The sequence below is a fragment of the Daphnia pulicaria genome, chromosome 5, assembly GCF_021234035.1.
Source record: "Daphnia pulicaria isolate SC F1-1A chromosome 5, SC_F0-13Bv2, whole genome shotgun sequence".
NCBI lineage: Eukaryota > Metazoa > Arthropoda > Branchiopoda > Diplostraca > Daphniidae > Daphnia > Daphnia pulicaria.
The window spans coordinates 1,297,358-1,310,705 of NC_060917.1; the positions used below are offsets into that span (position 1 = coordinate 1,297,358).

Consider the following 13,348-nt stretch of genomic DNA (forward strand, 5'->3'; position numbering starts at 1 on the left):
GGAACTTTTGCATAAACAATTTAATCTTTGACCTTCTTTCCAGTTTGAAATCATCAGAACTTAACTTGTTTGTTTCCTTTTCTTTTTTACTTGTTAAAAGTTTTTTGTTCTCTTGAATTCTCTTTTTCTTTTTTTGCTGTCCAAATGAGCGTGTTACCAGTAACCTGGCCCCAGCGTTTGTGTTGTCACTTAATTGATGATCATTACTCTCCTTTTTTTCAAACCAGCCTTTTTTCTGTTTTTTTCTGTCTCGGTCGTTCACACAATTCATTCTATTCTGTGACTGGATCCCTCTCTTTTGTTACCCAATTATTCTAGCTCCAGATCCACATCCGTTCATTTTAATACCTATAACTCAATTTGTTAGAGATGAAGAAAAAGAAAGAGGATAAAATAAGAAAACGGGCGAGGACGAAGAGGAGAAGATGTGAATACAAATTTGTGAGATAATAACAACTTTCACACATAGTTAAATTTACTTGAGTTATGTATTTCTATACTAGCGTATTCGATTCGAAGCACAAAATTTATATCCATCGCTTTTACTTAGTTAAAAATGTTTCTCCTGTCTCTTGGTTCTTCTTTCTGCATAAAAAGTCTATATAAAAAGACGGTCTACCGGAACTGGAGCATCAATAAAGGTTGGAAGGTGTGCTGAAGTGGCGTGATTTTTTTCATACTGTACATTCTATACTAGACTTGTCATGTCGATCTCGTATCTGGTAAGGCTTTTTCTTTATTCGAGATTCTAACACAAATTTGTTTTTTAATACCCTTAAAATATTAGTCGTTAAGCTGAATATTTTGTATTCACAGTTCACAGTCGGACTTTTGTCGCTTTGGCCTGGCTTTGCCTGATTGGCTGTTTGGCTCTTTGCAAATTGCAGAGAGACGCCAGAATCCAGATGCGGACGTTTTTAATTGCAAACTGAAAATGGCAATGTTGCGCCTTGCGCGTTACTTTCAAGAATTTTCAACGAAACCGACGCTTTACACCCCTTTCATACCGCTCAAGGGAAAGTCCTTAAATCCCCCACCAGGTGCCACTGCAGTTTAATAACAACAATGACATTGACTTCTATGGACTATGGTTAGTGCACGGTTAGTGGCTGTCTTTCACGTTTCGATGCAGTATAAACTATAAAGTGAACTATTAAACATTTCAAAAAGTTTGTTAAGTAGCATAATGTGTTAAAGCAGATTAAATGTGAAACCAACATTATAGGTATTCAGCTTAGTTGATTTAACAATTTGTATTTTTTTATTTCCTTGAGTATGACTTGCAATCTCACACTTATCAATTCTTTTGATGTCTGGTTTTTTTAAACAGTGAGATCCTTGTGAATGGAAAATAGCATGATCCAGGCTGTTCTTCAATTGCAAAGAAAGAGAATCATGATCGAAACGAATGGAATATATCCAACTGGAATTCTCTTCAAATTCGTGGTGTAAGTTTCACTATAAGTTGTAGGCCCTACAGTAGAGTTAATACTAATTCCTTTTACTTCTTCTTTTGATCATGATCAGAATTTTGGAAAATATTCTTTCCAGAGAATATCACCTTAAAAGAAAGAACTTTGGCTGTGATAATGTAGCAGTATTCCATGAGTATTAGGTTTATTATTAGTTATTACCTGTTTTTGTTTGGTATGATTTTTTCTTATTTTAGTATAAGTCTTGATTTAACTAGAGCAGGGATCCTTTTCATTTTGCTGGTTAAAATTTTAAACATCTCTTGTTTACAAGGCTAGACGATGGCTTAGATCATTTTTCATCAGTCAGAAAAAAAACAGTAGGTTTACTGTTTCAGTTACTTTTACTATACGCAATTTTAAAGACATTTATCGGCAGTTAACGTTAGATAATTTTGTGTGATAACTGACCGTAAGCCACAAGCTCACTTGTTAGACTTTGGTAATTTGCTTGTCTACTTTCGGATTTAGTACTTATTAGACGCCCAAAAGAACTAACAGCCGAATGTGAAATTCGGCTTTTTACTGAATTAATCCTGAATTAATTTCCTTAATTTTTCCTAAACTACAGGATATGGCATAAGACAACAATTAGTGCATATTCTTGATTTGCTGATTTGATTCAATATTTTTGAAGTGCTCTCCATTGTTTTTTGTTGACTTGTTTCTCTACGCCTCATAATAGCATCATGCTTGTTAATTGTTATTGATTATGATTGTCTTGTTATTGATCAAATCCTACTTAAATCTCCTTTTAGATGAATCTGTCGCCGCCATTCCATAGACTGACCCATTGGGATGGTGAAACTGAGGAGAAAACGCTGAAATTCAAGGAAATTATGTTGATGTAGATAAATTAAAAGTGCATATCTGGGTTCCCTTCTTTTCTGTGGCCCCGTTTCCCTAACTAATCACTAACCAACGCCCGCCGGTGGTCACTCACCCGCTGTGAAACCAGGAGGAGGGGAGGGCTCTGGTCGAACGGGGACTTGGAAGGCGCATGATCCGACGAAAACTTTTAGAGGGTCATGAGTCTAACCCGGAAGCCTAGTATGACTAATCGCTCCCCAGTAAAACTTGCCTCGCACTCTTCTCTCCTCTTCCATTTCCAGGTAATCTCCCTGGATCTACGCCGACACTGCATGTGTGAGTTTTGGCAAGCAATCCGCCACCCAATTTGACAAAAAGTGATAGTTTGTTTTCACGGAAATTGTGTCCGAGGGTTAAAAAATGTCTAGTTCAACAGTCTCATGTAGAAATTAGCATCTAGTCTAGTACTGGTGCAATTTGCGATTCTTTAAGCTTGATTAATTTAGGTGATGTCTGATGTGTTAAAAGCAATTGTGGCTAGCTAAAAAATTGAACTAACTTTTTCTTAATATTTTGGTTTTAGATCACTGTTGTTGTTAGATTTTCTTGTGATCTATCTTCAAAATATTCTGAAAAAGCGAATTAGTTCAATTTATTGGCTACTCACAATTGCTTTTAACACATCTCCTAAATAATCAAGCTTTAAGAATCGCAATTTATACCAGTAGACTAGATGCAAATTTCTACATAAGATTGTTGAACTAGAAATTGTTTAACCGTCTGACGCAAGTTCCGTGAAAACAAACTATCACTTTTTGTCAAATTGGGTGGCGGATTGCTTGCTAAAAAGCCTCGCACAAAAGAAATTGTCTCGAATCGGACGCTCTGTTTAAAGAATTATTTATTTTGTTTGTGTTCCTGAATAAAAACAGTTCATGCAATATATGTAAATTGACATTTTATTTATTTAAATATATATATGTACATAGATATACAACAATTGTGTGGGTTTGATTCGGTAATGTGGGGTTTGAGGAATGGATGTAAGTGGATGTGGGATTTGATGTTGGTACTTAAGGGGTTTGAGGAGTGGATATGGGGAAGGTTACATAGGTGAACAGATTCTATCACCAAGTACTGCATATTTATTAAAAATATACCTCACTTCTTTAAGTAAATCATAATCAAGTATCCCACCCCAACTTCTTCCTCATTCCCCAATCGCGGACATGTTTATTATTTGTTTGACATAAACCTCCGCATATTACTTTTTTTTGTTCCTTCTCAATATATAAAAGGTAAACTGCATAGACAAGAATGGCAATTAAACACAAAACTGGATGTAACTTCTGTAGCACAAAACCAGCACCTTGGATGCACAAGAAACAGCAACTTGATGCAGATATTTGTCACCACCATAGGCTGCAACAACACGCCACATTGGACAGCAACACCATGCTATGTAAACATGAACCTATAACCAAAGTAAAATTAATCTTCAGCATCATTGGAAATGCTTTATGAAATAAAAAAAAAAAAAAAAATATGCTACATTATATCACTTCAAATATTCAACCCAAAAATTATATGGCAACATTATCTTATACCTATTGCTGAAAGTTAAATTAATAAATTTACATCAAACTAGATGACTCATTTAAGATTTAAATCCAAATTCATTTAAACTTTAAAGAATACTCTACAGTGGAACAAATAAACAAAACTTCTTTCAGTATCTGCCTTTCTTGCTTACAACAAACTCGCAGCTTTAAAAAATCCATAACAGAACACATGACTGAAGGAAATAGCTGTTGACTTGATGAAATCCCAAAATGTTAAAACTAACCAATGGATGCAAAGCTTAATCACATTTTAATTGTAAAATATAAACTGGATAAGATTGTCACCTTCCTGTGATCATGATGTTCACAGCAAAGGTAAACGAGACTTCCAAGCAGCCTGCACAATTGGATGCAAGTCCTAGATTGGATGGCTTAAGTTCCTTACATTAAGAGCTGCCTGCAATAAAAAATTACAAATGTTATGATAAAAAATATAATTAAATCAGTTTAGTCAATCATTTTACCATTCAGAACATTGTACATGCAGAATGTTATTCAGCTTCTCGGCGTGGTGGACAGCATGGTTTCCACACTTTCCAAGTCTTTCAGCATCAAAATTCATCTACATATAAAAAATGAAATTAAACACTTTCAGGCCACTCTCACTGCACATGCAATATAATTTAATTAAATCAACCAAGAATAGTAGAAATTTAATGTGATATAATCAAATCAATTATACCAAGAATAATAGCAAGCTCAAGAAACATCAACCCTAAAACCAACTTAAGTCTAAAACCCATCAAAAGTTCTAAGAAATGCCTAACAAGTAGCAGTCAAGCTAATTCAAACCCCAAACAAATGAAAATGGCGACTCTTTCTAATCCAGGAAGAAGGTAGGGCTAAAGGGCTAGCCTGTTTTTTGGCATAACAAAATTGACGTTGACGAAGAGAAGAATTCTTCGATGATTTTTTTTCAGCTTTGCAGACAAACAATAATTGTGTATAGTGAAAGTTACTGAAAGAGTGAAACTAATGTTTTTTTGAACGCTGAAAACAATCTAAGTCACCGTAAAGCCATCTAGCGTTGTAAACAAAAATGTTTAAAATTTAAAACAGTAAAATGAAAAGGATCCCTTCTCTAGCTAATCGAGACTTACTAAATTACTAAAATTAGAAACAACAATAAATAGCAGAAAAAAGAAATGACGCTCACGCAATATGTTACGCAATATTGTTGAAGATCGCAACCGCAGTTCTTTCTCCTAAGTCCTAAGGCGTCATTCCCTGGTGGACAGAATATTTTCCATAGTTCTGATCATGACCTAAAGGAGAAATAAAAGGAATTAGTATAAACTTTACAATAAAACATACACCATATCTATGCAGGGAGTTTTAGTTGAATATTTTGAATTTGCCTCAGTCTAAATTCACTTCGTTTATAACTGCTAATAGAAGAACAGTCTCTTAGAAGTTAGAAGAAGAGGAATTTTGGGATTGGAATTTTTACTCAAACAAACCTGAAATAGACAGAAAAATTGAAGTAGAATATATCTGCATGCTGACGAATTTTATTTTTCATTAACAATGCTGTTTTTTAAATCTAAAATGTTTTACCTCGGCTAATCGTAGCCATTCATCGGCATCTTGAGGAGATAAATGTGCAGCTATCAAAGATAACTGGTATCACTTTTCATACTCTCCAAGGTCCTCATAGAACATGCTTATCTTGTTTAATTTAAAGTGGGCCTGAATGACCTAGAAAAAAAGACATTCAGGCACAAATTTAATCAACATTCAGGTCCTGGGCCTAAACTGTTACTTTTTCATTGGATGGTGGCTGAAAACAGACATTTCTAAAAGACATTAGAATATGACACTGATTGATGATTTCTGAGTTTCTATAAGGCCATAAATTAAGCGCTGTTTTACAGTAGGAAAAAGAAACAATAAATATTATGAGAAAAATAATCAGATTGTAAACACAATAACAAGTGACTTTCTGGCTATTACAAAATAATACCGATATTCACTTAGAATATCATAACTACACATCTTGGCAGTTTCCCCATTCCCCTGCCAAATGTTGACAGAACTAATTTGCAAAAATGTGGCTTTTGTAAGTAGTAAGCTCGAAGTAGTGTATGATATCAACTTCACTCTAAATGAAAAAAAGAAATAAAAATTAAATATGGGGGACCAATATAGTATGAAAATATCAATAAAATATTACATTTCTAAGATTTTTCTCTAGGACACTAAAATGGTTCCTGAGTTGTTCAAGAAAGGTAAACTGGGTTATAATTGGATATCGTCCATCTAACTATTTTGAATGACAATCCACTTGAACTTTACGTTGAAATAGTTACGATGTATAACAGAAAAATGCTAATAATAAAGAACTCAAGATGTGAAGTCTACTATTCAAGCAACCCCATTTACCTCTGGCTGATATCCTGCATTCATACCGTACGTTCACATTTCGCAAGGTCTTTTCGTCCTTTTCGTAAATTTATTCAAAAGCTTTCTTTCTTTTCCTTACACAACAAAAATATTACTTAAAAACTCTTCTCGACCTTGTTATTGATCGATTCTAACCTTACCTTACGAACTTTTGATGTAAACGTCTTTTGTTATCCGTGGGTATTGTTACTGTAGGTCAACACACACGGAAAGTACCGTTGACAATCCAAATCATCCAAATCATAACGTGGTCACCAACCGCCATATTTTTTCAACGATAGTAAAGAAGGAGACAACTGACAACAGTTATTTTCATGACTGGCCTGCCGCGAGATGGAGCACGGATTCATAGCTCGACGTTTACGCCATCTAGGGTGGGGTATTCGAGTCTAAAGTTTATAAACCATTAACGACTTTATTTACGGTTTTTCGGTTTTTTACGGTTTTTCGGACACGCTATTGTAGCCTATGCATAACCTTCAATAAAGTTAAACAGTTGACACATTTTCGTACATGTAGGTTTGAAATTGAAATTAAGATCAGACAAAAATTATTAGTTTCTGTCGGTCTAGTCTATTTCGTATTTTTTTCCTCCCTCCTATAAGAAAGAGGATAAAATAAGAAAACGGGCGAGGAGAAGAAGAGAAGATGTGAATCATACAAATTTATGAAATAATCACATAAATAAATTCACTTTATTTATATTTCCATGCGAGCGCAAAGCACTACAACTATATCAATTGCTTTTTCAACTGAAGTTACTAATATTAAGCTAAGGATCGGGAATTGAAACGGAAATTGATGACAGCATTGGTCTGTTTATTTCCAAGGAATCTCAAGAACATGTTATTCATTCCTTTACAATTAATTCATTATTAATTATTGATCGCCTAAAACTTCGGTACCTTACATCTTAGTTCATGGACATCGGTTAATATGCGAATTAATATTATATGCGAAACTTCTCGCTTGTCCGCAGATTTGAAAAGCGCTTAACAAGTGTTAAAACTACTTGCTTGAGAGCAAATCGGAGTTGACCGAGATGTAGTAGTTACTGTAGAAGTAGTTGTTGTCGTGTAACCATAATACAGGAAATATTTTGGATCGCCTACAATCATCGGACGACGAAAGTATGGATTGTAGTTGTTAGAGAAAGGACGTTGGCCGATTGTGGACCGAAGTTCGTATGATGGAAAATCAGGACGCCAGTTTGCAAGCTGAGGATCAGGTTTACGTTCTTTCCTGATTACAGATTGCATCTCGGAAACACTTGTGGCTTCAACTCTGTTAAACAAAAAAAAAGCTAAATCTAACAAATCTTTTGAATTAATGTTACTTTTGATTACTTACTCGTTTACAGGAGAAGGTTCAATATTTTCCTCGTCCTCTTCAAGAGCTCTTTTTTTTCGACCAGTAGTATTACAGGTTGCAGCGGTCGATACAGTGCATGTCGTGGTTGTTGTGGTTGTCGTCGTAGTTGTTGTTGTAGGTAAAGAACCGAATAAAAAGCGTTTGTCATAAGCTAAATTTGGGGTCCGGCTATCAGAGATCGGATAGTAGTTTGGGTATTGATTGGATAGGTTTGGATAAAAACTGTCGTCAATGTAAGGCTGATGTTGAGCCTTTCCTTGACCTATCACAACGTAAACAGAAAACAAGAAAAAAAAGAAACGCATCTTGTTTTAAAAACTATTGGTACTTTCGTCGGGATTCAGACAGTGGCTTACTGAAATCTACGGCTGAGACTGCCAAGTTTGCTCTGCAATCGCAGAAACTTATATACTATTCATGAAGAGGACAAAAGACATCTATTTATGGACGATTTCAACCCTTTTTTGGTTAGTTTCACATCCTGTATTTTTTTTACGCAATTTTCTCATTTGAAATAAAATATAAAAAAATCTTGTCTTATGCCGAAGGCTAAAAGAAGCTCACATTGCTGTAAAAACTTATAATAGAACTAACTGTGCGACCGATTAAATGACATTAGCGACATAGCCTGAGGAACAATCAGCAGGAAATTAATTCCTTCGCCCTTGAAACTTTACAACACACATGTAGGCCCTAAACACTTTTTTTTGTAATCGTTGAAATGTATTAGGGCACGGTTTTGGTTAAATAAAAAAATAAATAAAATACATGTACGTGTTTCAATATTAGCTGTTGTAATGAAATTAGTTAACGGAATTAATATGACTGCAAAATATTTGAATTCGTATCATTCGCGTTTGATGACAACTGCACGGCCTACGCTGAAATTAGACATAAATTTTTACAACAACATACGTAACAACTTCAACCAACATGCATTTTTTTTATTTCCTGTCTCATCAAATAGATTTATACCGTATTGAACCTCTTCAAAATAGCTGTGAGGTAATCAAACTCTTCCTTCTTCGCCTTAATTGGCCTTATTATTGATTGTTTTAAAATATTATAAGTGCTGTGTATATTTCCATGCAATCTCTGAGCACAAAAAATTATCCATTCGATTTTTTTAACTCTTGAGAATTGTTATACGTGCTATCGCCTTAACACTTTCGTCATAAGTAAGTAATGGAAAAATAATCACACATAATATTTAAAGTCAGCAAACATGTTAGAATGCGCATTTTAACACTGATTGAAACCGCTGCCCGACGAACAAACTGGTGTCGACCTGGAAGTTACAGTCGAGGTAGATGTAGTTGTTGTCGTGATGAAACCAATAGTATAGATTAAAAATCTTGGATCGGCTGCAATTACTGGACGACGAATGTAAGGATTGTAACTGTTAGGAGTAATGCGTTGGCCGATTGTTGAGCGTAGCTCGTAATACGGATAATCAGATTCACGCTCGAACGGCTCTTGAGGATTTGGTTTGCGTTCCTTCCTGTTGACATCCATCTCCGCAAGTTCAGTAGTTTCAACCCTGGTGTAAGCAAATATTGAGTCAATTTAGGTGCTTAAATAATCGGAAACTTTTTCGACTTGTTTTGTACTTGATTACAGGAGAAGGATCGACGATATCATCATCGTCTTCTAGAAACCTTCGACGGCGACCGGTTGCAAGGCAGGCAACATTAGTGTAAACCGTACAGGTAGTAGTCGTTGTTGTTGTTGCTACTGTCGTCGATGTATATCCATATAAAAATCCCGGTAAAAAGCGATTCTCGTAACCAGGGTTTGGGGTTCGACCTTCTGCTACTGGATAGCTTGGATATTGATAAAAACTGTCATCATAGTAAGGCTGATATTGAGCCTTTCCTTTGACAACAACAATGCAAAGAGTTAATAAAGATACAACGAAACGCATCTTAATATACGAAAATTCTTTTGTTTTCTATACTATTATGAACTCAAACTGGTTTGGCGAACGTTGGTATAGAGACTGTAGATTATGCTACGGAATCGTTGATGTTTATATACTGCAGATGATACAAGTAAAGACCTATTTGCGGTTTACTTAAACTCGTATTTTCTTGGTTCACGAATTCACTTCCTGTGTCCACTATTTTCTCATTAGGACTGCTGAAGGCGCCAATGGTCAAATTAAATTCAGAAATTAGTGTTTTTTACGTTGTTGAATCACTATATTGCTGCTATTAACTTATTATGCGGTCGATTAAACATTGGAAGTCCGTTCTATACAGCTGAATTCTCATCGTCTCTCTGTATCTGGTACTGGATCCAGAGAATTTTAAATTTTAAGAAAAGCATCATATATAATGCTTTCCAGTAGTGTTTCTATAGGCATGATTTTATTTTACAGTCAACTGTTTGTCAATTTTCCCTATGGCTCTGTGAAATAACACCAGCACCGAATAACCAGAATCGAACCTAACCGTAAAAATTCGATAACCATCTAACGAACAACGCGTGAATTTTTTAATACATAAAACTAGTAGTAAGAAATGGGACAAATAAAACCCAATTTTCCACTATACTTTTTTAAATAAAATTTCCACAAAAAGGTTGACCTAACAAATAAGATTACTTGATAACATATACTTAATCAAAAATCAGTTAACATATTGTTACTTCTTTAGAAATGATCTATTACAAACAGCATAGTCACAGTCCCATACTAGTTATTAATGTTAATAATGTTACATTATATTATCTATTACTCTGTTAATAATCTTAGCAATTCGCGCCAGCACTCACTAGGTGTCTCTATGCAGTACAGTAAATTAAAAAAATACACAATTACCTTATACAATTATCGTATTAGATAAAATGTGAAATCTTGATGATGTCGCCAATGTGGGATCTTGATGTTCTGATAACAGTCGGCGACTTGCTTTACATCGGCAGACTCGGGGAACACCCGGGGTCTCATGGCACTGCAACTGCCGTAGAAGCTTGTGTATTTCATCGTAATCGTGAGTCTTAATCGATCTCGTGTTGTCATAGTTGAAGGCTCACGTTTGAGGCACACGTGTACTCGTAGATCGGCTTGAATTCCGATTGCATAACGCAATACATCGACCATGAAATCAATCCCCACGGCAATCGCAGCTGATATAGAATTGTGGGTCATCGTACGGCTTCCGGCAAAAGTTGGCTAATTAAAACTACGGCTGGAGCATCGCCCTTTCCGACTGCGGTAGCTGATGATGACCCAGCAGACGCGAGACTTCCAACAGACCGGATAAGGACTTGCTCACTGAGCTAAGCTGAAGTTTTACAGGTGCCAGTAAATGAGCCAGCAATGTAGTGTTGATCCCAGTAGAACAATTTAACTTGTTTACTGTCCATCGCCAGTTCCATTTTTTTTTCTAACAATAGTCTTGAATACTGTTCCGTCAATGGAGCAAGTTGGGCTTGGGCCTGTGCTAGAGTTGGCTCGGATCTGATTGGGCTTTGGCCTTTGGGCTTTGGCTTTGGCAAAACCTTCATACTTCGTGGTCGAAACTGTTATCAACTTTACGAGAACAGAAACAACCTAACGGGATAACTATTTTATTTTTGTGTCACTGTAATATGTAATCATTCTCTTGTATGTTAAAAAGAAGTGGTATTCTAGGTGGGACCTAAGTCACACACCACGGCTTTGCACTGCTGTTTTGGTCAATGATTTGGTACAGCACGAACTTTTGACGTTTTGACGACACTCACCAAGTCATAACATGGTCGCCATTTTTGTTTTTCAACCGATAAGAAAGAAGGTCCAAATGGTCCAAATCTTCACTGTTATCCATTACTGCCGCTAGACGGTGCGCTTTGCTTTTTCGCCATCTAGGGTTTTGAGTTTAAAGTTTACAACATAGAACAAAAATGATTAGTTTCCACATTTGTTTAGTCCATTTCGTTTTTTTTTCTCCTCCCTCATTAAAGAAAGAGGATAAAATAAGAAAACGGACGAGGACGAAGGCGAGGAAAAGATGTGACTAAATCTTTATGAGATAATCACATAAAAATAAATTCACTTAATTTATGTATTTTCATGCGCAAAGTACAAAATTTAGATCCAGCGCTTTTTCAACTGAATTTACCAAGATAAGTATCGACTATCGCCTTTAAGTTTGGTTACTACGGTAAATATTATAATTCATTTGCAGTGCCAATGGCTATGTGGTCTAACATTGGTTGAATCCACTTGGCTGAGAACAAACAGGTGTCGATCTGACGGTGGTGGTAAACGTTGAGGTGATAGGTCGGAAAAACAAGCGCGGATCAGCGACAATCACTGGCTGACGAAGGTATGGATTGTAATTAGCAGAAGGATAGAATAAACGGTGGTCAAACGTGGACTCGGGGATTCCGTAGTCAGAATAGTCACGCCAGTACGGCAATTGCGGTTCAGCTTTGCGATCCTTCCTAGTGCTGGAGGGTTCCATCTCGGCAACCTGTGTGACCTCAATCCTGTTCAAACAGCGCATCAATCCAAATGTAAATTAATTCAAAAAAATCTCCAATAATTGAAATGTTGTACTGACTTGTTGACTGGACTAGGTTCGATGGAGTCGTCATCGCTTGTAAGAAATCGTTTGCGGCGGCCAGCGCAAATCACAGCAGTAAAAACCGTGCAAGTAGTGGTGGTCGTTGATGTCCTTGCATAAAGATTCCAGAAAAGACGGCCACCAGGAATCAAGTTTGGAGACGGAATAATGTCAGTGTCAGGATAGTAGCTTGGATGTTGATAGAAGCCGTCGCTGTAGTACCGCAGATATTGGGCATTTCCCTGAACTATTAAAGCGGAAACGGACAATAGGAAAACGAAGAAATGCATAATTTCGTACAGCAGATGATGTTCTCAGCTATAATATTCAGAATCTCGTCTCCAACAATAACTGGAGATTTAGCTGAGATGCAAGGCCTATATATACCTATGAACTTTATTTACATAGATGATCGACGTGATGATGCAAAATCACTTAGACTGAAAATCACTAGAAATTAACTGTCATCTTTGTTTGGCCGCTTATTTACGTGTACTTTGTACTCAGATATTGTGTTTCAGCGAGAGAGTGAGACGGTCGAAGAGGGAGGCGTAGGCCTATCGATTGCTTCTCAGATAATCACGGGTTTATTCGTCAATAAATTGGACAGAGCACAAATTGCCTAAATTAAGACAGAATTAGCAAATACAGACTACAATTGAAATAAAACCTAGCTCTCACCTAGCATCCACAATTAGGAGCCGGTCAATAAGGCAATCGTAGACACAAATGACACGAAATCAAATCTAGGGCCTGATCCAGCTTAATCTATGTACACGAGAATAATGTTAGCTAATGGAACACATAAAAATATATACACAAATTTACCTCAGAGAATCAGATAAGAAATAGGGAGTCACAAGATGAGAATTCCCATCAATAAAGCACAGTAAGAAACGAGTTATCAGTGGCTATACACGCCATGAAAATGAACAATGGCGACTTTCTGTTTCGGCCAAGACACTTAATTGAGACATCAGCTGTTTTCTACTGCACGACAAGTGGCCCACCTGGCGGCTTACTTAAATTAATCGATACTTCAGAAAAAATAAGATGGGGACATGAATTAAAATATACATTTAAATTAAGCCTTCTTTTTCTCTGGAACATATTGAGT

The 13,348-nt window shown here is 36.2% G+C and overlaps 3 protein-coding genes and 3 long non-coding RNA genes across 12 annotated transcripts; 1 reads left to right on the plus strand and 5 right to left on the minus strand.

Moving 5' to 3' along the window:
* Positions 1-1,090: 1,090 nt before the first annotated feature.
* LOC124341598 lies at positions 1,091-2,346 on the plus strand. 2 transcript variants are annotated; one of them, XR_006918517.1, is made up of 3 exons: positions 1,091-1,225; positions 1,331-1,448; positions 2,231-2,346. It is a non-coding gene; the product is annotated as an uncharacterized LOC124341598 (long non-coding RNA). The 2 variants fall into 2 exon arrangements; XR_006918518.1 differs by lacking the exon at positions 2,231-2,346 and adding an exon at positions 1,528-1,602.
* An 879-nt stretch (positions 2,347-3,225) lies between these two features.
* Positions 3,226-6,632, minus strand: LOC124341500. Of its 5 annotated transcripts, none has more exons than XR_006918383.1 (7): positions 6,448-6,632; positions 6,287-6,375; positions 5,462-5,602; positions 5,055-5,364; positions 4,369-4,466; positions 4,190-4,301; positions 3,226-3,756 (listed from the first exon to the last, which is right to left on the minus strand). It is a non-coding gene; the product is annotated as an uncharacterized LOC124341500 (long non-coding RNA). The 5 variants fall into 5 exon arrangements; XR_006918384.1 differs by having other exon boundaries at positions 5,055-5,169; positions 6,287-6,381; XR_006918381.1 differs by having other exon boundaries at positions 5,061-5,364; positions 6,287-6,381.
* Positions 6,633-7,105: 473 nt separating this feature from the next.
* On the minus strand, positions 7,106-8,055 carry LOC124341335 (laminin subunit alpha-like). Its single transcript, XM_046794399.1, has 2 exons — positions 7,658-8,055; positions 7,106-7,591 (listed from the first exon to the last, which is right to left on the minus strand). The coding sequence occupies exons 1-2, from the start codon at positions 7,981-7,983 to the stop codon at positions 7,300-7,302; spliced, it is 618 nt and encodes a 205-aa protein (XP_046650355.1). The 5' UTR covers positions 7,984-8,055; the 3' UTR covers positions 7,106-7,299.
* A 684-nt stretch (positions 8,056-8,739) lies between these two features.
* Positions 8,740-11,429, minus strand: LOC124341338. Of its 2 annotated transcripts, XM_046794405.1 has the most exons (4): positions 10,500-11,429; positions 9,897-9,970; positions 9,289-9,814; positions 8,740-9,218 (listed from the first exon to the last, which is right to left on the minus strand). In XM_046794405.1, exons 3-4 carry the CDS (start codon positions 9,600-9,602, stop codon positions 8,921-8,923), a joined length of 612 nt encoding a protein of 203 aa, XP_046650361.1. In that variant the 5' UTR covers positions 9,603-9,814; positions 9,897-9,970; positions 10,500-11,429; the 3' UTR covers positions 8,740-8,920. The 2 variants fall into 2 exon arrangements, with proteins under 2 accessions (XP_046650361.1, XP_046650362.1); XM_046794406.1 differs by lacking the exon at positions 9,897-9,970.
* Positions 11,430-11,713: 284 nt separating this feature from the next.
* Positions 11,714-12,576, minus strand: LOC124341353. The gene is made up of 2 exons (XM_046794430.1): positions 12,229-12,576; positions 11,714-12,154 (listed from the first exon to the last, which is right to left on the minus strand). Exons 1-2 carry the CDS (start codon positions 12,519-12,521, stop codon positions 11,869-11,871), a joined length of 579 nt encoding a protein of 192 aa, XP_046650386.1. The 5' UTR covers positions 12,522-12,576; the 3' UTR covers positions 11,714-11,868.
* Positions 12,577-12,750: 174 nt separating this feature from the next.
* LOC124341558 lies at positions 12,751-13,335 on the minus strand. Its single transcript, XR_006918466.1, has 3 exons — positions 13,060-13,335; positions 12,913-12,999; positions 12,751-12,853 (listed from the first exon to the last, which is right to left on the minus strand). It is a non-coding gene; the product is annotated as an uncharacterized LOC124341558 (long non-coding RNA).
* Between the last annotated feature and the right edge of the window lie 13 nt (positions 13,336-13,348).

Coding starts and splice junctions, on each gene's coding strand:
- LOC124341335 (XM_046794399.1), bottom strand. CDS start 7,983: ATGCGTTTCTTTTTTTTCTTGTTTTCTGTTTACGTTGTGATAGGTCAA. Junction 7,592..7,657: donor GAACCTTCTCCTGTAAACGA/GTAAGTAATCAA, acceptor TTTGTTTAACAG/AGTTGAAGCCACAAGTGTTT.
- LOC124341338 (XM_046794406.1), bottom strand. CDS start 9,602: ATGCGTTTCGTTGTATCTTTATTAACTCTTTGCATTGTTGTTGTCAAA. Junction 9,219..9,288: donor GATCCTTCTCCTGTAATCAA/GTACAAAACAAG, acceptor TGCTTACACCAG/GGTTGAAACTACTGAACTTG.
- LOC124341353 (XM_046794430.1), bottom strand. CDS start 12,521: ATGCATTTCTTCGTTTTCCTATTGTCCGTTTCCGCTTTAATAGTTCAG. Junction 12,155..12,228: donor GAACCTAGTCCAGTCAACAA/GTCAGTACAACA, acceptor CTGTTTGAACAG/GATTGAGGTCACACAGGTTG.